Source organism: Lottia gigantea (assembly GCF_000327385.1).
Source record: "Lottia gigantea unplaced genomic scaffold LOTGIsca_113, whole genome shotgun sequence".
Classification (NCBI taxonomy): domain Eukaryota; kingdom Metazoa; phylum Mollusca; class Gastropoda; family Lottiidae; genus Lottia; species Lottia gigantea.
Window position 1 is genome coordinate 604298 of NW_008707077.1, and position 22197 is coordinate 626494.

The 22197-nt window shown below is 30.4% G+C and overlaps 2 protein-coding genes across 2 annotated transcripts; both read right to left on the minus strand.

Annotated features, from left to right (window-relative positions):
• Positions 1 to 1317: 1317 nt before the first annotated feature.
• On the minus strand, positions 1318 to 2324 carry LOTGIDRAFT_137218 (hypothetical protein; the record flags this gene model as incomplete). Its single annotated transcript, XM_009047548.1, has 2 exons — positions 1318 to 1473; positions 2211 to 2324. Coding segments are annotated over 2 exons (270 nt in total), but the record flags the coding sequence as incomplete, so codon positions are not given.
• An 8224-nt stretch (positions 2325 to 10548) lies between these two features.
• LOTGIDRAFT_237665 (hypothetical protein) lies at positions 10549 to 12190 on the minus strand. The gene is made up of 4 exons (XM_009047549.1): positions 12107 to 12190; positions 11539 to 11797; positions 11110 to 11258; positions 10549 to 10769 (listed from the first exon to the last, which is right to left on the minus strand). Exons 1-4 carry the CDS (start codon positions 12153 to 12155, stop codon positions 10600 to 10602), a joined length of 627 nt encoding a protein of 208 aa, XP_009045797.1. The 5' UTR covers positions 12156 to 12190; the 3' UTR covers positions 10549 to 10599.
• Positions 12191 to 22197: the final 10007 nt, after the last annotated feature.

Below are 22197 nucleotides of genomic sequence, written 5' to 3' on the forward strand. Positions count from 1 at the left end.
GGGATCGGAGGTAGATCTTCATTCAGGTGAGCGAGCAAGCGTCCAACTCACTAAACAGAAAAACTTACATATTTGTAGACAAAAAAGGTTGGATTGAGACTGTGCTCGTCTTTGCAGGAGAGATCCTACTTTTTTTTTAGGACTCGTGCATTTTTTTATATTCCATTCTTCCCGAAAGTTTGATGACCTTAACACTAGTTTTTACAAGAAGCAGCTTGATTTTAAAAATATATATTACATACAGGCATATAAGACATTGTAAAAGAAATTTGGTTGAAATTTTAATTACGAATTAGTTTCAACTGTGGCAGTACACATCAACAAATGAAATGAATAAATCTGAATTAATCACAAATTTCTCTAAATTCTGTCTTTTGCACTTAACACTTGAGTAGTATACATATACATTGTAGTGTATATATAGTTTTAATCATTTAATACATGTTGCTTCAAATCAATAATAAAATTATTCCATTAACACAATTCATAAACATCAAGAACGAATTTCTTCACCAAATTTATCTTTGTGAGCGGCATTTTTCATAGGATAAACAATCTGAAAAAGACAAAATCAGATTTCAGTTACATTGGTGCCTTATATAACAGAAACGGGATATAAGTAGATGGTTGAGAATGTCAATATAACTACTTCTCTTAGACAAACCCCATTGTCTATATAACTACTTCTCTTAGACTTACCTCATTGTCTATATAACTACTTCTCTTAGACAAACTTCTCTTAGACTTACCTTGTTGTCTATATAACTACTTCTCTTAGACAAACCCCAATGTCTATATAACTACTTCTCTTAGACTAACCTCGTTGTCTATATAACTACTTCTCTTAGACTTACCCCATTGTCTATATAACTACTTCTCTAAGACTTACCTCATTGTCTATATAACTACTTCTCTTAGACTAACCTCGTTGTCTATATAACTACTTCTCTTAGACAAACCCCATTGTCTATATAACTACTTCTCTTAGACTTACCCCATTATCTATATAACTACTTCTCTTAGACTTATCTCACTGTAAATATAACTACTTCTCTTAGACTTACCACGTTGTCTATATAACTACTTCTCTTAGACAAACCCCATTGTCTATATAACTACTTCTCTTATACTAGCCCAATTGTCTATATAACTACTTCTCTTAGACTAACCTCATTGTCTATATAACTACTTCTCTTAGACTTATCTCACTGTAAATATAACTACTTCTCTTAGACTTACCTCGTTGTCTATATAACTACTTCTCTTAGACAAACCCCATTGTCTATATAACTACTTCTCTTATACTAGCCCAATTGTCTATATAACTACTTCTCTTGGACTAACCTCATTGTCTATATAACTATTACAAGCATAACACCAGACAGACAAGTCTGAATAACTGAGGACCATTCTATGTTCTGTCTCTATACCATGAAATAACATGTGTTCATTACGGAATCGGCTACAATAGACCTGAAATTATAGAGTTTTTAATCAGTTTATTCTATACACTTTATCCTTTACAATATATCCTTGATGTTACATTTATATATTTGCAGAATATCATTACTTAAATTACTATATCATTCACGATTACTAATTACTTATTTCACACAAAAATTATATGTTTATCTTTAAAGGGACATTCCGCTTTTTAAAAATGTTGTCATAATCAAAAACTTTGTAAATTATACCTGAAAATATTTCTAAAATATGCTATAGGCCCTATATATCTATGAATTTTTTATAGGCAGTTTTACCTAGTTTTGGAGTCTGGCTTTTTAATGGCTCGTTATATTTAGCTGAAAGGTTTAGAATATGTAAGAGATAATTATATTTCTCTACAATATGGCGTTAATTTTTACTATAATCCCTAAAGTAGTTTTCTAACAGCTTCTAAAAAGCATAACGATCTTAAAACCCTTACGTAATGTTTTTAAATATTTTTGTCGTTTAAAAATTAACGGCTGAATTTTTATTTAATTAAAGCAGATATGGTATAGGGCACATTTCTCTAGATTTTGGTGTATAGTTTTCACACATTTAAGCAAAACAATTTTTCGAACTACAAAAAAAGCAGAATGTCCCTTTAATATAAATTCTAATCTCAAATTGCCTCTGTAATTTTCTCTAAAAGATTCAACTGAAGCATATGCGTTCAAACATTCTGATGAATATTTTGTGAGTATATGACTGAATGCTGAACCTACCTTGTAACAAATCAGGCAAACCCAATTCTCTTCAGTTTCTCCACAATCTTCACATGGTGCATGAGTGTTTAATTCTGGTGAAAGTAGCGGTCGAACGTCTGCTAAATGCTGGCACCAGGGTATTGGCTGGACAGCAAACAGCTGACCCTAGGTGACATAATAACAATACATTAGTCTTGTGCTTGTCCTTGAACAGACTGCTTAACTCTGTATAAATACTATGCTATAGAGTAATCATTTATCATTATAGATGTTTTTCATGGTCTTTTATAAAACATATTTTTTGGAGTTAGCTCCCATGATACCAGATATATTAAATATAGGATGCGTATGTGTTTGTTTCCATAGTAAATTCCAATCAAGGTTAAACATCCTACATTCATATCAGAAAACCACATGTATATTAAACCCTTGCTCAATTGAAAACTGTCCATAAAGTAATGTAATAGGAACCTTAAATTGAATCATTAAACTATATTTGAGTTAAAACAATATATAGTTGTGTAACATTATACGTTATTTAGAAAATTTATATCTCTTACCTCCATTTTGAACAAATCTTCTACAGTATTTGGTCTAACAAACCCACCACAGGCACCTTGTGACTCTTCACTAGAACCTCCACAGGCACCTATACCACTTGATGATGGACCTGGTGCTCCATGTTGAGCTTCACTTAAACCATTTGTCTCTGGTTTGGAATTTCTTTCATCCATAGTGTTAGTATTTTTTTTTTCTTTACTGTCCCTGAAATATAGAAAGGAATGTGTCAAAATTCTTTTTCATAGAACAGATCAGTCCATACATATAGACTATATTCAATAATGATGTGGGATTCATTTGGTTCCACATATTTGGAATAGCTTATAGACCCTACTTTGAACAGAATTATGGATAGGCTATGTTTCATTAATACAACTGTAATTAAGCCTACAGTAATATGACTGCTAATATTCAACAATTCCAATTGTAAGTTCAGGTCAACAATATTCATGTTCTAATTGTTCAAATAAAATTTTTCAGACCTAAATTCACTCAGTAAGACTTAACAGATCCTCTTTACAATCCAGACAATTTCTTATTAACAAATATTATTTATGTCTAAGGCTCTAATGGTAATAATTCAATAAGCTACTATATTTCAATCATTGAACATTTCAAATTTAGACATTAATCATGAAAATTGAAGATTTAATAAAGGGAAATAACTCCCATTCAGTATAATACACAAGTAATTTTCTGGTAGTGTTCAATACCCATAAATTTCTTCAGTAAGGAACAAATGACCAAAGATATAAGTGACGCAGCATGGAGCCCACCGCTATGTATATTGAGCTATGTTTATTGATTAGGTAGTCATTAAATAAGCGTCTGTGCTTGAGTTGTAGGCTAATTGAGTTACAAGGTTTTTTTTGTTTGAGCCCCTTTAACCTGCATCCGTGACAGTGACAAAGCCTGTTGAATGATATATAGGTATCAGGTTACTGTATTACACCATAGATTATCAATCAAATGCAGTCAGTTTTTAAAATTTTTCATTAAAAAGTAAAATTTTTCTCACGAAAACTCTAATTTCATTTAAAAATAATACAATTCTTTACCAAATTTTCTTTCACTGTGAAATTCTAATAATTCAATTTAAAGTAATATTTAGAAAAATGTGTGAAACAGGTTTTTGTAATTTCCAATTCTAGAGAGCACTAGAAAAACTAATAGAAGTTTATTTTTATTATGTTCAGTATTCTTTTACAAAGAAAATAAGAAAAGCAGTTTTATAAAGAACTGCAATAAAAACCCTAAGAAAGACAATTTTGAATCCTAATAAAACTAATGTCTAAAACTCTTTATTGGCTATGGACAATTTCATTAAAGTCAATTCTTCATATAGAAAAGTGAAGTAAAATCAGGATGTTGAAATAGACGGTGTGCAGTAAGAGAATTTAAATTTGATTATTATTCTTAGAAAATACCATTGGATGTAGAAAAAACTCTAAATAAGGTAATATCTGGATTTAGAACACATATGTATAATGTATAAGGGAAATGCTAAACACTATCAATCACTAGATGAAACGAATGGAGTTTTATGTTCTACTTTACTGCACCATGTGGGCTGATGAAAATGGGCAACGCCATGCAGGGTACAATGAGGGAAATTTTTCCCAGGACAGTGGCATTCGCCTGCTCTTTTTCAATTTCCAATTGTCAAGGGATCTTTAATGTTCACAGCCTGAAGTACACTGGGCCTCGGTTTGTTGTTCCATCGTGCCAGCCAAGGAATCTAGAGATTCAGATAGCATATTAAATCAAATTGAACATTTAGAACCTAACCCACTTTTTCATCAAATCAGCATTGGCTGGTTTTGCTATTAATGGGCTCACTTAATTTTACAGTCATGTGACATTTTGACTGACAGGGCTGCTCAGTCCCTCCGCCAACTTCGTAACAACTAAAATTTTACTTAATTTGATCTTTCTATTATTTAGAAACATAATGTTCATAACAAAAGTTCCTTTAACTACAATGAATGTTCTCAATGTCTATTGATGTGAAATTTATTAATAAAATCATGTCTCATTGTGCTGAAATATTAAGACAGCAATTGATCCTTTAAAGCTTAGATGAAAATCTGTAGACAGAAATTTCATTAAAAAACATCAATTGACAAACTATCTTTAATAACATTTAGAAAATTTGCAAGTCAGTTGACGGTACAAAGTTACATGAATCTAGAATCAATGAAGTTACAGCCTCAAGCATTCCTTTTCTTTCACACAAATTTCATTAAGTGTATAAGTTACAGTGTATTATTTGAAGGAAAGTGGTATATTAAATTGTTACCAGTCAAATTACAAGTTTTAATCAAGGCAGAGACTCACTAATAACAACTTTCTTTCTTATCAATTATTTTCTTCAAACTAAGCTAGGAATCTGCTACACTATTCTTTTTTTTAACTTTTCTGGATTTATCGTAAACTGTTTCATGAACTGTTTTCTACTATGGTATTCAGGGGTTACAGCGTTCAATTTCTCTATTAGAGATGTCAACATGATTTTGATTTCTCCCATTAGAATCTGCAGAATCTACAGAAGGCTCTATATAGAGGTATCTATATGGTATGTTTTTCTCTAACTAAGGAACATTTCAAATTATCTGTTTTCTAACTCAGTTGCTGTCTTCATTAGCTGGTTTCTCCAAATCCAAAATTGTCAAAACTTGTTATGTTACACATCAAAATTTATGCAAAATAAATGTTTGTAGTTAAAAATGTAAACCATGGCGATGACTAGAATTTCTATATTACATGTTGACTAACAATAAATATGTAAAAGGAGGGAAAGAGTGGCTTGATAACCCTCATCAGACACAACTGGAACAATGTAAAGCCTATGAGAATACTTATGCTCATCTCACTCTAACAGGTTTGTTTCAAAGCTTGAAGTATTTTGAGAAGCAGACCACAATGATATAAGTAACCGAAATCAAGCAGGCACACAAATGATCTTGCTCAGTGATTTTTACAACTACAGTATTGTCAAGAGTTTCACCCACCTACTGCGGGCACACAAGGAGACAAATAATCTCCACTGTTTTCCACTATGTCGATTATCACATACAAATCATGCAATTGAAAGGTAAATGAATCTTATTGGATGATGACACTCTGTCTTGCAGATGATAAAACTTTCGGAACAAATCAAACTGATATGCTATTACAAATCTTGTCGGCACTGGATAATCTTATCATGAAAGCAAGGGCACACACAAGAACAAAGACTTTTCGTGTGCCCAGTTCAATTGCCGACCAAACTTCTGTTATCTTGCTATTTATTACAATAATACTTATAAACAATCTTACTGATTATAGTAAATCAACAAGACAAAACAACAAATTTTCTCTTAACTTCATTGATCATTGAAAAAGACAAAACATTTCGAAGATAATTGCCCGTGTATAAAAGTTAAAAGATGAGTCATATTTTCTTGAGACACTGCCATATAAAGAAATACATCCATAGAAATAGGAAAAGAAATTCCTAGTTTGAGATATTTTTGAAGGAATTATGCGGTTTCGTACATTTCTAATACTTCTGAAGACTCTGTACATATATTCAAGACTTAAATCAACCCCTCAAAATGAGGCATGGATCCCTTTAACCTAGGCGAGGAAAAAATATGTAAAATCTTACAAAAGTGGGTGACTAAATATCGAATATGTCTACCCTTTTTAGCTTTGATCATATTTTACAGACAAAGATCAAACTTTCAAATGCATGACAAATATCATTCACAATTTATAAGTTATGCCAATTAGAAAATGTAGTCACAGTTTTAATATACATACAAATTACTTCTAGAAAGTTGAAATAACCATTATCTAGAAGTAGTAGACAAATATTACATCAACTTTCTAAAAGGCATGAACTCTTTCAGATCTGATTGATATTAAAGGATAAAATTTCTGAAAAAAAAAAACAAAATCTGTAGCATGGATTTTTTCCAAGATTATCTACATACATTGTAGACCTCGAAGTCAGTCACAAATGGAATTATGTTGAAAAAAAATGTGTCTGATTCTTTTAACTGCTATACAAATAAATCAATGTGCTATTCAGTTATTAACTATTATAATTTTATGTATATTACATTTATTAGGCAAAACATACTTGAACATACTCAGATAACTGTTCAATAAAGGAACCTTAATCAAAGAAGATTTATGCACTGGTCTAGATCCCAGGTCTAAGATCATAGCTTTAAATTGGTGAAATATATTTACATGCATGTTGCATTGTTATTTTTATAATGTTACATTGTGTTATACATATTATGTATTCTATAGTGAATAAATCTAATTTCTATTTCAATTAACTTTTCAACATTTCAAATCATGATAACTACATGCATAAGGGTTTTTATATAGTTGGAAAAAATGGCAATGACTGGTGAATGAAATATGACTAATAGTGGCAGCTTCGGGACCTAATTCATTGTAATGTCAACAAGTGATTAGAACTATTATTCTTCCACAAATCAAAACAGAATAAAGTGGAGTCATAATAAATAGTGTAACCCACTGATCTTAGAATGCAGTCTACACTCAGTTAAAATATTTAATAAATTTTAATGAAATGATATACCTCGGTAGCCAAAAGTCTAACTATTCAGCAGTTTAAAAATTCAAATTGCTCAATTTCCATTCAAACAGAATTATTTTATCTAAATATGTTAATTATTGGTTAACATTTCTGTACATGTATATTATACAGGAGACAGTAGGACTCGGCACAATCTAATACTTGTGTAAGAAATTTCTTATAATTTGACAGGGCCTTATAAGCATATTTTGCCATTAGTGACGTCATCAAACACTTATTTTTTGTGGAATTGCAGAGACCACAGATATCTGGAATAATGCAATTGGAATAATGCATATCTATACTACTAATGTCATCGATACACATACAATTTTTAAACTACCTCTTTACAATCTCTTTAAGAATCTTTCCTAGTGTGAATTGCAAATCAAAAGTCAATGTGGATCTGCTTTATGATTTGTATTTTATTTATATAATTATGTAAACAAAATGACAGATAGCTTGCTGGCAGGTATCAATGGACCTGTGCCATTTTCTTAAAGTTTGATAGCTCTTTTCTGTTTCTCCCAGTCAGCTTGTAGTATCATATGTAATTGCATTTTTGATGCTTTAATGATGCTTAAAATATAGGACAAATAGTGGGATAGTTTCACATTATTAATGACATCAAACTTACTGCTTTTAACCTTTGGAATAGGTTGTTAATGAAATTTTACACCTCACAAGAAGTATTGGTGCAAATGCCATAGTATCTGAGCAAGTCAAGGTTTTATTCTGTTTATGACACAACAGAGGCTATGGGCACGGCACAACTCTGTTCAACTTGATATGAATGACCTTGTTCTCACAGAGGCTTAATTACTACTTTACATTATGGAGATATTTTGACCTTAGAATTGTTTTCACGGAAAGAAAACATATTGGTAGGTTAATAATTACAAAATGACATTTTCAATATGCTTACAATACAGATCAAGAGATTTTTTTGATTTTTTTTGGTTTTATAAACTCATCAGAATAGCATTTATACGGACTAGCAAAGAAATTTTTCCAAATTTTTATCTTAAATTGAACAGATGCTCTGATTGATTGAATATTTTAATGACCTAGAAATATACACATTGTTCTCAGTGGTTATTATCATTGAGATGTGTTTTTCTAGATCTTCATATTAGCAGTGTTAAATTTGAAGTGTAGCAAATGAAATAATATGAATGGAGTTTTACATCCTACTTTTCTGCATCATGCGGGCTAATGTCATGAAGGGTGCAATGAAGGAAATGTTGCCAGGACAGCAGAATTGGCTTGCTCTTTTTCGATTTGCTACTGTTGACAGATCTTTAACGTGTATAGCCTGTAGCCGTGGTTTATTGTCCCATCAGAACGGCTAAACGCTATTTCCATGCATCACTGACAGGGGGAAACCGGGTTGGAAAACGTATTAAACTAAATATATCCATGTCATTTCACATGTTCAGCAATAGATTTAAAAAATATTATCATAACTCAAATTCTACACAAATTTTTACCATTGAAACCTAAATTCATGAAATGTTTGATGTCAGAATTATCTTTCACTATATCATGACATGAAAACGTTATCAATAACCAATATGGTAGCCTGTCAACTAAAAATATATTGTAACAATCCCATTAAATATGGCAAAAACAAGTAACAAATCATATTTGTCCACAAAACTCAAAACTACAGCATTATTCAGGTCAAAATGAATGGCCCTTGGAGTGTAATTTTCATTTTTGAAAAGAATAATTGCATATTAAACGATGTGAAGCCATGATGTTTTAGCAACCAGCAAGAACACGCTCAAGTAGATCTTCAGTTGTGATTGAGATGACAGATTTAAATCAGAGTTCAAACCATTTACATCAATGACTACACTTCATAATTTCTCAATACTTGACAGAAATATTGGCATGTGACCTGAAATTCAAGGCTACATTCCACATTTACTTTCAAATTTTTGCTTAAATTTGTGAAAACTATACACCAAAATCTAGAGAAATGTGTCACTTAACGTATCTGAAAGTTTTAACTAAATAAATCTAATCGTTCATTTTTTAACACTAAAATTATTTACAAAGTTTACATAAACTTTCACAGAGCGTTATGGAAATTGTAAGAAAACCACTGAATAGATTTAAGTATAATAAACAATTAATTGTAGAGATAAATGTCTCCTACATTCTAGAGGTTTCAACTAATAATCGAGCCATTATAAAGCCAAACACCAAAACTAGGTCTAACTGCTTAATTAATAATTAGTACTCTCTGTTTCCAATAAACCCTTTTAAAACAAATTCAGTTTGATCAAGTAGACATAAATAGCATACTTTAGAAATATTATAGAAAGTATAATTTTGACAATATTGATAATGGAATTTAAAAAAAAAAAAAAAAGCAGAGTGACCCTTTAAGCAAGCATACATCAGATTTAAATACCACTATAAAATTAAGTTTTAGGTTATATTAATGACATTAATTTCCATGACTGTGCATGAATAGAAATATAAGGTTGAAACATTTCACTCAGAACCAGTTGACATATTCAAACAATAAAAACCAAATAACTGACAATAAATGCAAATGAGTTTTGCATAATCTAATCTTGTTTTTAAGATTTTGACTTGAATAGAAATGACCCCAGGGTTATAGTTAATTATTCCATATAAGAAGAACACCTTAACCTTATGTAAAGGGCAGGACATTTCTGATGTAGGAGGATCTGTAAAACATGAAAAATAAATTGGTAATTTGTTATAGAATATTCGATTTAGGCAAACTTTTAGGACAATATCTAATGCCATATAGGCTATTATTTATTCATGTCAATTCAAAGGCAAGAACAAAAAACATTTTTCATTTCATTTTAAGATCTCATCATTCTGCTTTTCAATACCAAGTTCCATCCAATTAAGATGAACACTGTAGTTTCTATCGAAATAACAAGAAACAATCCTATGCATTCAATTCAAAATACTTGCAGAACCAAGGATTGTTTAAGTATTAAGGTGAAAGTGATTGATAGGTAGCAGAAGGAATAACAATATTATCGTTTTCAAGTTAAAAAAGAAAGAAAATTTCAAAGCCTTTTTTTATCAGGAACAGAAAAATCAATGTAAATATGAGGAATGAATAGCCACCCACAAGATCCTAATACAACCCAGTACTAACTGCATGAACCTTACAACCTCCTCAGAGTATTAATAACAACAGAATCAAATCTCTAAAATGTTTCTTTATTCTACAACATCATCACTCATTTCAGATTAACGACAATTAGGTAAATCTTTAAGATGATCACATCTTTGGATAGATTCACGGAAACCAGTTCCCGGTGCACATGGCATGGAAACATAACTACCATGAACACACTGACGGAATCGTTTACAATTTTTGGGATCAGTCAATAGTCTCTCATCTCCTTCCTCACAGCTATCTGAAAAATTGTTAAAAGGATTTAATACTGCACACATGAATTGATATGGAGCTTTGAAATGGACCAGTATATTTTCAATTTATTATAAACAAATAAATATCTTTCTCATTTTAGATAAGAAACCAAATAAAGGTATGACGATTTAAGATTCAAGATTACAAGAAATAATACAATCATTCCATATTATCACAGTCTTAGCAGTAAAAATAAGACTGGTCAAAAATGCATGCGGGCTATAAAGATATAAATTATTTTTTATATGAGACCTGTTTGCATTTTTTAAAGTATAAGTATAAAGGTTTATATATTTTCTTACCCTCCCAAAATTAAAATGACTAACCTGGATTTAATCTGTATCTACAATAAATTAATCTATCATTTGTATCTCCATCAGTCCAGATCCAATCTGCTTTACCATACAAATTTAGAGGACGAAATCCCCAGCTGTGAGGCTGTATTGTAGCATCTTGCCACGAACTGTCGTCAAAACTGAAATAAGAGTGTACAAAACTCAATTCCACAAACTTTGACTAACTAAATAACAATGATGCTGTCAGTTAGAACATTTGACATCATTTGCTTGTTACTTCCAGCTAAATGGTGGTTGTGGGTTCTTCTGTCAGTCAGAGACTACTGATGATCTTGATGATCAGAATATAGATACCATAGAAATTGTAAAGCTGGGAATGGGAATGAAATGTCAAGGCAATATGAATTATATGTGGAATACACTACACAGCTGCATCTTAATTTACAGAAAAAGACTTACTTCCAGTTGTTCCATCCATCTGGTGCTGAAGTGGAACACCTCCATGAGGGATCAGTTCTTACTCCATTACTAAACAGACCTTTAATTCCACCCTTACCACCATGATCAAAACATTTTACAGCTATCACTGTAGATGATGCAGGGAATGATACTGATGCTGTATACCGCCAATTGTCAAAATATACCACTTCCTTTCCATCAACATAGAATGTCATTTTATCATCACAAGTTACTTCCCCTGTTATGTCTTCTCCAGTAACTGAGAAGAAAATGAGTTAAATTAAAAATAAGAAAAAGGAGCATTTAAATTCTCTTGAAACCAAAAACATTTTATAGTTTTACTACTTAGTTGTTTTAATACAATAGTCACCAACAGATCTCTTTTACTTTCAGTTGGACAAATGAGCATAATAATAAGCATCATAACCACAAATTCATAATCAAATGAAATGAACAGCAAAATTTCAAGTAACAAAAATGAAATGAAACGGATGAAGTTTTGCACTTAATTGGGTATATAATTGGGTCTCCTAAAAATGCAAAAATAACAAAATGTAGAATTAATTACCTTGCTGTTGGAGGATCACAGCCACAATTGTCATCAAAATCAGTTTCATGTTTCTTTCTGGAAATTTTCGTAAATTCTATACTGGGTTTCCCTATGTATGACATTTTAGATATGTATTTATAGTATTTCAAACAAGACATAAATTAATTTCTTTTTTAACAGACGCCCCACCATGGTACCCCCCTTTAATCACACTGATAAATTAGATATATAAACATGATATGACCTCACAGAGAGTAGAATATATCCTTAAACGTCAACACAATTACCTCTTGGAATTCACCACAGCATGTTAAAACTGACATTCCCCTACCCATTGCTTGAAAATTTAGGGATTGTCAACTAATCTTAAATACAACTAATTTCCTGCCTTCTTGAGAGTTATCAAGCTAAAAGAACAAGGGCAATAACTCACATTAAATATTTGTTAATTTTTTTTTATTTACAAAAGGGGTACTTCTATGAATGATAATAAAATAAGTAAGTTTATCAAAACCCATCAAGAATTGTGCCTAGTAGAGTTTCTGATTAATTGTTGATTAACAGATGAAGCAACAGACTGACAGATTAGTATGATACCAATAAACACTATACTTGACATTGCATATTAAAATTAAGAGTTTTTTTTTTTTTTGTGTACATTTCTAGTGGTTCTGAAGACTATTTCCATATAATCAAGACCCAAATCATCTCGTCAAGAGGGTGAATCTGCCCCTTTAAAGCATAATAATCTATTATCTCCTTACCTCAAAGTATATAATAAATATTGTGTTATTTTTTTTATAATATTAGTTTCCGTACAAAGAATGATTTACAAATAAGATCAACAATTCACATGATAAAATATGTATATAATTATTTGGTTATTACTTGTTTGAATTTTCAAAACAAACACTTTCAATTGACTGTTAAAATATTGACACTGTAAGTGCAATAAGGCACCTAGTGACTGGTGACTAGTATAGTCTAACATTAGCACCTAGATTACCATCAAAGGAGCATTAAAAGTTCCCTACATGGTCTATCGCATGGATGATCTCAATGTTATAACTTGCTTGGATTAGGTAACCTATCGTCTTGGTAAAGGTTTACTGGTTATTAAAAATATATTGTTTGCTTCAATCGACAGTTGCACAGTTGACAACATGCTTGAAAGATAGCTTGCCAGGCAAAGTAACATACGCCACTACCAACTGTCAGAAATGATAGCAAAGTCTGTGGTGACTTAATGAACTTTTATTGATTGAAATAATCTTAATAGTCAAGGAAAAGGGTATTTACTCTGAAACTGTTTATCGGATTAATACCAATTTCGAACATTAATATATACATGCATACCATGTTTTATTAAGATCAGTAAAAAACTGTAGCCTCTATCGTGCATACAAGCCAAAATTTGACGCGCTTTTAATACATCAATAACCAAGATCTGATCAATATAAACATACATACCAAGTTTCATTAAGATAAAATAAAAACTATAGTCTTTATCGTCAAGCCAAATTTGACGCGTTTTTATTACGTCAAGGGCAATAATTTAGACACCATTCATCCGATTATTACCAATTTCGAACTTGTCAGAGATCTCATCAATATATACATGCATACTAAGTTTCATCCAGATTGAACAAAAACTGTAGCCACTATCGTGCAATTTTCCGGTTCTTTTGCTCCTTAGATTGACTCAATATTCAGTCATCATCAACTATGGTTTTCAGTAAATCCAGTGATTGATAAGATTCTCCTAAATGAAGTTCAATTCTGCTAGTTCTGACCCTCAAATTCAATGAAGTTTTTGTACTTGGACTAAAGACTTAATGCTTATAGGCTGCTGCTTGAACTAAAGAATAATCTTCATATGTATGACCATTTTGACACATTTTGGAGATTAGTATTCAATGTATTAATTAAAATGGTGCCCAACTGAATGTTTAATATTTAACTGTTCAGTACATTTATCAGTTTTTATTCAAATCCAAAAGAGTAGAAATGTCAAAACCTAGGAGGCTTACAAGCAGTGTCATTAAGTTATGATACAGGAACTGTATTATCTTGTATGATATTAAGATATGTCCTTCTCTAATGAATTCTCTAGAAATATCCATGATCGACAATACTATCTTAACAAATCAAAGTTGAGCCAATCTATTTCCTGTTGTTACCCAGATAATCATTGCATCTGATAGTCCTAGGAAATCACTTGATTAACTTACAATCTACTAGTTTATCAACAAAATACTAGAGAGTATTGGAATAACATAAGATCACGCTCTTTTTCGGCTTGGTTTGCTACTGTTTCATTGACGTGCTCACCAACATTTAAGATAAGATTTTGGTACATAGCTGCAAATACAGATTGGTCAACCTCTGTTCAATATGACCTACCAATAACAAAACTTAGTCATAATTTTAAAAATAAACATCAGACTGTAGCATGTGGTATGTTTCTCTTAGATTAGCTTTATAACAGGAGTACAATATTCAAAACAAAGATTCCCTTCTTTCACTTTGTCAGCATTTATATCTATTTCACTAACATTTATTTCTTTATATAAACTAATCCTTTTTAATTCTTGTTTGCATGTTGTTTTATTCCAAGTTAAAGGAATTCCGGTTGATTGTTACTTCTGTTAAGCTAAGTATTCCTGACAAGACTTTAATATTGTTAAGTGTAAGAAAAATGTTTTAAGAAAAATCTACCCATGTCTTCAATTACAAATAGTTGCTAAGGAAGGATTTGGAGATCAGTTTCAACTAATTCAGATAGAAACCAAGGATTTAAACCATGATTAACATAGATTTTCTTTCCTTCAATAGAGTATGGTTGAAAGGTTACCAGAAACTAAAAGAGTTTATGACAATTCTGTAGATTACACATTTTCTTTATTAGAATGACATTGAAGGTGCTGAAAAGTTTCTGATCAGCACAAAAATTGATATCATAATTACCTTTGTGCATATCAACAACCATAATACTAAAAGACTTGTCAAATATTGTGGCCTGTAGATTGACCATGAGATAAATGTGAAGAAATGCAAACACCACCATTGTGAGGGTTTATTAAAGCCTTTTGCTCAATCAGTTACAGATTTAAAAGACTAGTCTGAGTCTTTCTGTCCAGTAAACAACAAGTCACACTAGATGACATTCCATTATATTACTCTATCCATTATATTACTCTATCCATTATATTACTCAATTATATTACTCTATCAATTATATTACTCTATCAATTATATCAATTATATTACTATATCCATTATATTACTCTATCCATTATATTACTCTATCCATTATATTACTCTATCCATTATATTACTCTATCCATTATATTACTCTATCAATTATATCAATTATATTACTCTATCCATTATATTACTCTATCCATTATATTACTCTATCCATTATATTACTCTATTCATTATATTACTCTATCCATTATATTACTCTCCATTATATTACTCTATCCATTATATTACTCTATCCATTATATTACTCTATCCATTATATTACTCCATCAATTATATCAATTATATTACTCTATCAATTATATTACTCTATCAATTATATTACTCTATCAATTATATTACTCTATCAATTATATTACTCCATCAATTATATTACTCTATCAATTATATCAATTATATTACTCTATCAATTATATTACTCTATCAATTATATTACTCTATCAATTATATTACTCTATCAATTATATTACTCTATCAAATATATTACTCTATCAATTATATCAATTATATTACTCATTTGTTAAACTAGAGAAAATCTTTTGAAAATGATATCAAAAAGATTATACACGAATCTTTCATTCAGTCAATCAAAAGAATATAGACTAAACAATTCAAATAAAGTTACTTGCAGTGAGAACTTTTACCAAGACAAAAACAGAACAAAAACGGAATACTGTAGAACATTAGACTAGCTTTGATGTTAAGATTGTCCTCCAAATCTCTATAGATTAGTAAGGATAAAGAATGGATTGACGCATATTTGTGATAATTAAAACTTGGTTCAACTCTAGTTTATTTTATTGGACTGTCAATTTCTTTAAAGTCAAACTCTATATCTAATCAAAAAAACCTTGTCAGATTTCAAAATAGTTATTCCACCCGATTGATTTTAGATCAAAAATAATAACGATACTGAATTCTATTAAGAAAACTACCAGTATACTAACACACTTTGATCAAATACCAATTCTGATACTGTTACTCACAAAGATCATGTTTGTTTACATGTTACAGAATTTAATTAATAGTTAATTGGTTCAGTATAAGTCAAAACTTAGTATTGATTGATTTTTTAAATATGTGTACTTTTATGAGAATGTCAATTTTTCAAATCTGGAAATGATTCAAATCTGGACAATTTAAAAAAAAAAAAATTCAAATACTTTTCACTGTCTTAAATATTCTAAACAATTTTATAATCAGTACCTAAGATTTGAGAGTTCCTCAATCTGTAAGCAAGACATAACCATCATTTTAGTTTCTACTCTCATATGAATAGAATAAATGCAATGCATATATATTTCTTGGCACTCCTTGAGAATGTTTGCATATGGAGTGTATTAATGAACAGGATCCCCATGTCACTTTCATGGAGGTACTGCATCTAATGCTGTAAGCTTCCTCAATGTTTTTAAGTTATTTTGGTAGATTCAATTATTATAATGTAATGATTTACAAGATTAAACAAATGTTATGATTTGTGATTAAAACCTATATTATATATACATCCAATAGCTTTCTAATAAGGGTTGAATACATGACCAGAACGTCTCTTGAAAGCACTGGCCATGGACCATGGTGTCTAATTGCCTAGCAGACTGCTACAAACTGAGCTTTTCCACAGTTTGTAATTTTAGATCTCTTTCAGGTAATTTAGGGTTTAAAACAGACTCAAAAACAAGTATTTTCTTTATATAGGGGTGCTGAAAATAAGCCCTACAAATATAGTTGTTGTTTTCACTTTAACACCACACCTACCTATATGTAAATGTGTATAACAATTGTTTACATGTTATTCAATAAATAACACATTGACTAAATAGTTTCCCATGATTAATGAATAAAATACCGGTTCAAAAAGTAAAATGGTGGTTAACCTGTGCCATAGTGATTCACTGCCAATCCTTGTAAAGTTACAACCATCCTGTCCTGACATTGATGTACTATTAAGTCTTACTATTAAATCCTGCTCCTGCCATCCAAACAACCCACATGGGGATAGCAACATATTTAGAGAAGCTCTTTTAATGCTCATCTATAGTCATCTGAAATTATTTGGTTTCTGAGGGACCTCTGGCAGCCCTGGTCAAAACATGCTTTGCACTTCAGGTCTCGTCTTGGAGAGACAGCTCTCATTTTTGGCCACCTCCTCAGACATTCTTCTGGATGTGCACCTAATGTTCTCCTGATTCCCCCCCCCCCCTCCCCCTCCTCCCTTAACTTCCTAACCTCACCTTACTTCCTAATATCACCTGGACACTTCTGTGCTGACATTTATAAAGTAAGAGAGCTATATTGGCAGGTCTATTATAAAATGATATTGGATTCTACGAGTGGTATATAACATAAAGGTTGCTTCAAGCCACATGTTAACAGAAGTGATATTGGAATTCAGAGACAAACATTTACTGTACTGTATAGCTTATACCATTATTGTATATCTACATAGGAATCAGTATATATCTATATAGGACTCGGTAACTATTACAGTTGACAGGTAAGACATATAATTTACTTTTCAATTTTCAAAACATCAAATAAAAATCCTTGACAGTTAAAATGAGATATTCAATACTAATATATATATATATATATAGTAATCTTGTAAAAAAAAAGAGGAAAAAAAAAATACATGGCAAAAAATCAGATTGTTATTAAGTTTGCTAGATTTACAAGCAATGTCAAGCTGGAGAGTCAAACATGAAAAAATGATCAATGTAAAAGATAAGCACTGTAACTTTTTTTAACCAAACTTTGATAACTTTCTAGAATGTGACGAGAGGCATATGATAATAAATTGAATCGGATATAAATCATTCTACCAATAGGGACATATGTCAAATATTTTTCACTTTAAATTTCTTTGTACCCAAACATAAAAAGCAAATCCTACTTATTTGAAAATGATATAAAAAAATATCCCTTAAAATTATCTGTTGTAAATTGAATTTGCTCAAAAATTATATACTAAACAACAACATAGTTTGAAGATGAATATGTAGAGAATGACTAAAATGTACCATTATAGTACACTAACAAACATGACTGATCTAAAATAACTCTTGAATAACTCAGATTGTTTCAACAACATATATCAAGATAACAATAGTCATGATATAAAACAATGTATAGCCTCCTTCAAGTCAGTTCTCTCTTCTTTTCATATCTCTTAACCCTTTAAGCTTTGAATTAAAAGATAGATACCTTGAACTCCAGGATATAAAAACCCAAGAGAATATCTTGACGCAAAAGAAATAGTTATCTTATTCTAAAGCTGAATGATTTAAAAAAAAACACTAAATTTCAGCTTTAAGAAATTGTAGGCCATTATTTTTTATTTTCCAGTTACTGTATTACCGGTACATGACTATAAACGCAAAAATCCTTTGAAAATATGACATTATGTAGGGAATGGATGTAATATTATTTAAATATTAATATGTTAAATACTGTAATAACAGCATAACGAAAAAAATGTCTGACTTATACTGACCATTCTCATCCCTCTAAATGATGTCTCTAGATATAACCTACTATTTCCTAAAAATCCAATAGAAAATGTTAATGTTAACAAAAATAATCATCACCAACTTCTGATATTCATTATAACTTGAATGTGACAGATAACCATTAGAGTATACCAGTAGATCAAATGGTAACGGACATGACATATATTATATTATGTATACTGTAAGTATGGAAAATCTGACACCCTAAAATTAGAGTCAAAGCTAAATTTACAGGATGACAGCTTGAATTCCATTAGACTCTTATCAATGCCTGTCAAAATCATGATTAATTTGTCCAGAGTTACAATTTTAGATACAGTAAATCTGATTTCTAACATGCATTTCGTACAGAACAATTCAATTATAGACACCACTCCTACCTGCATCACTGAAAGGGAGAAAATCGGGTTAACAAAAATAAAGGTACATACTATATCTTAAGCAATGTTGACATCAAAATTTAGACCCCTTAAGGCCTTAATACATGAGATACAACAGACAATACATCCTGGGTAGGACATGGCACAGCACAGTAGGAAATGACATGGCACAGTAGGATATGGCATGGCACTACACGATATTCTCCAACAGACAAATCAAAATAAAAATATTTCTATTTTCTGTCGTCTCGTTCCATGTCATGCATGTGATTTTTAGTAAAATGTCGTATCAGGTCGTACTGCGTTGTGCCGTATCTGGTGTATAAACCCCTTGAGTCTTAAAAGCAATATAAATATCATAGTATATATATATACAACGTAAAAGAGTTTATCAATGTAAATGATGACATCATTATTTGTCATAAATCTCCATCCTTTTTCTTGTTTTTCTAGCATGAAAAAGGCTTTTAATATTCTCAATAAATATGCTTGTTACATTATAACCAATCCTTTTCGACAATGCCAAGTTAATTCCACATTTTAAGAGCTAAAAAAGGAAATCAAACATGTTTCCAAATTTCATACAAGATGGAGTTTTTGTCATTTAATTGTACATCAAGGGACTTTCTGATGAAAAAATTGAAACAAAAAAATAGGGGGCACAAAACAATGAAACATCCCCTTTATTTTAGAGATTCATAAAAGTAAGGTTATTGTCATCACAGTTTACATGTATTCAAATTATACTCTTTTGGAGTTATTGACAAAAACTTCAAGGTCATGTTAGGCTGACAGTAAAATCTCAGAATACAAATTACAACCAAGATAATATATTCAAGATCAGAATTTATACTCTGTAATTCAAAATCAAATAGAACAAGATAAATTGAAAAAGAATTCTATTAGAAATGACAGTTCTAATGGGAATAAAGAAATTTCAATCAAATGGACACCAAACTGACAGATACCTGATGTTCTGATGTTGGAAAATACCAATTTACCAGTTAATTGATGATATGGAAAACAATTTAGCAGTTTGCAATGAGAGAATTATTACTAGTACAGCTTCATTAGCCTAATCTTTTTCAATATCATGTGAAAAGTTCATTAGCTCAATCTAACGCTTCGTCAAAATGTTGTTTGGATTTTGGGTTTCATTTCATTTGTTAGTACTTGGTTTATTTATTTCATTTGTTATGTCCAAAAATATTTAAAAATAAGGTATCTGATATTTATATTTTCTGAATAATGAATGAATTACCTCATAAATTGACTCTCATTTACCATATATCTGATATTAAAGTTAATGGTATGGAAAATTTGAAAAGCTCAGCACAGTTTTGTTGATTTAAATGTCATTCTGTCAACTAATTTGAATTCAGTGGATTCTTCAAACCTTTAAACATCTACATGCATCTGTGCATATCTTGAGTTCTTAACTCTCTAATGTATTTGAAACATAACTGTTAACAGATCAATCTGAATAAGGTGCAGAAAAATGAAACTCTATTGATTTCATTTTAGATCAATCAGAATGTGGAAACCCATCTTATTTCAGTTTAGTGTATTATCTCCTAATCTTTCTAATGTTAACTAAGACTTATCTGTATCACAAATTTATCAGATGTAGTGAATCAAAGATATCAAATCAAATCGTATTTTAGAGTTTGAGCTTAATAGATGTCTGTAAGTATAGTCTCCTAGACAAAATTAGATGCTACTTAAATTGTAGATGACACATGAAAGCCCTTTACTGTAGATTATAATTAGACTTTCATTAGTATATAGATGTCAATTATGTAAATTGTTTGTCTTGATGAACTGCAATGATACTCTACTGCTTTATCTTAGCGTGTGTAAATGTGGGAAGAGAGACAGTCTGAGTTAGAAAGGTAGCTAATATCTAAGAAAGTGTATAATTAGTATTTATGACAATGTGTGATTTCTATCTAATTACATGTTCTCAATAGTCAGACTGGAATATTATGACAGAAGTTGTATATATTTTAGACCAATTCAAGATGCCTTTCAGTTTTGCCTAATAAAGCCAGCCAAGATAGATCCCAATTTAACTATTTATTCTATTTCCTCTCTATATTAAACAGGTTGAACACTATATATAATATTCTCTATTTTCTAATTAAACAGGTAGAATACTCTATATAATATTCACTGTTCTCTAATTAAACAGGTAGAATACTCTATATAATATTCACTGTTCTCTAATTAAACAGGTAGAATACTCTATATAATATTCACTGTTCTCTAATTAAACAGGTAGAATACTCTATATAATATTCACTGTTCTCTAATTAAACAGGTAGAATACTCTATATAATATTCACTGTTCTCTAATTAAACAGGTAGAATACTCTATATAATATTCACTGTTCTCTAATTAAACAGGTAGAATACTCTATATAATATTCACTGTTCTCTAATTAAACAGGTAGAATACTCTATATAATATTCACTGTTCTCTAATTAAACAGGTAGAATACTCTATATAATATTCACTGTTCTCTAATTAAACAGGTAGAATACTCTATATAATATTCACTGTTCTCTAATTAAACAGGTAGAATACTCTATATAATATTCACTGTTCTCTAATTAAACAGGTAGAATACTCTATATAATATTCACTGTTCTCTAATTAAACAGATAGAATACTCTATATAATATTCAATGTTCTCTAATTAAACAGGTAGAATACTCTATATAATATTCTCTATTTTCTAATTAAACAGTTGAATACTCTATATAATATTCTCTAATTTCTAATTAAACAGGTAGAACACTCTATATAATATTCACTGTTCTCTAATTAAACAGGTAGAATACTCTATATAATATTCACTGTTCTCTAATTAAACAGGTAGAATACTATATAAAATATTCCCTGTTCTCTAATTAAACAGGTAGAATACTCTATATAATATTCACTGTTCTC

Excerpts from the sequence above, each read along its gene's own strand:
- LOTGIDRAFT_237665 (XM_009047549.1), bottom strand. The coding sequence starts at position 12,155 with ATGAAACTGATTTTGATGACAATTGTGGCTGTGATCCTCCAACAGCAA. Across the intron at positions 11,798-12,106 it reads TGTGATCCTCCAACAGCAAG|TTACTGGAGAAGACATAACA; the intron begins GTAATTAATTCT and ends TTTTCTTCTCAG. Across the intron at positions 10,770-11,109 it reads TAGATACAGATTAAATCCAG|ATAGCTGTGAGGAAGGAGAT; the intron begins GTTAGTCATTTT and ends ACAATTTTTCAG.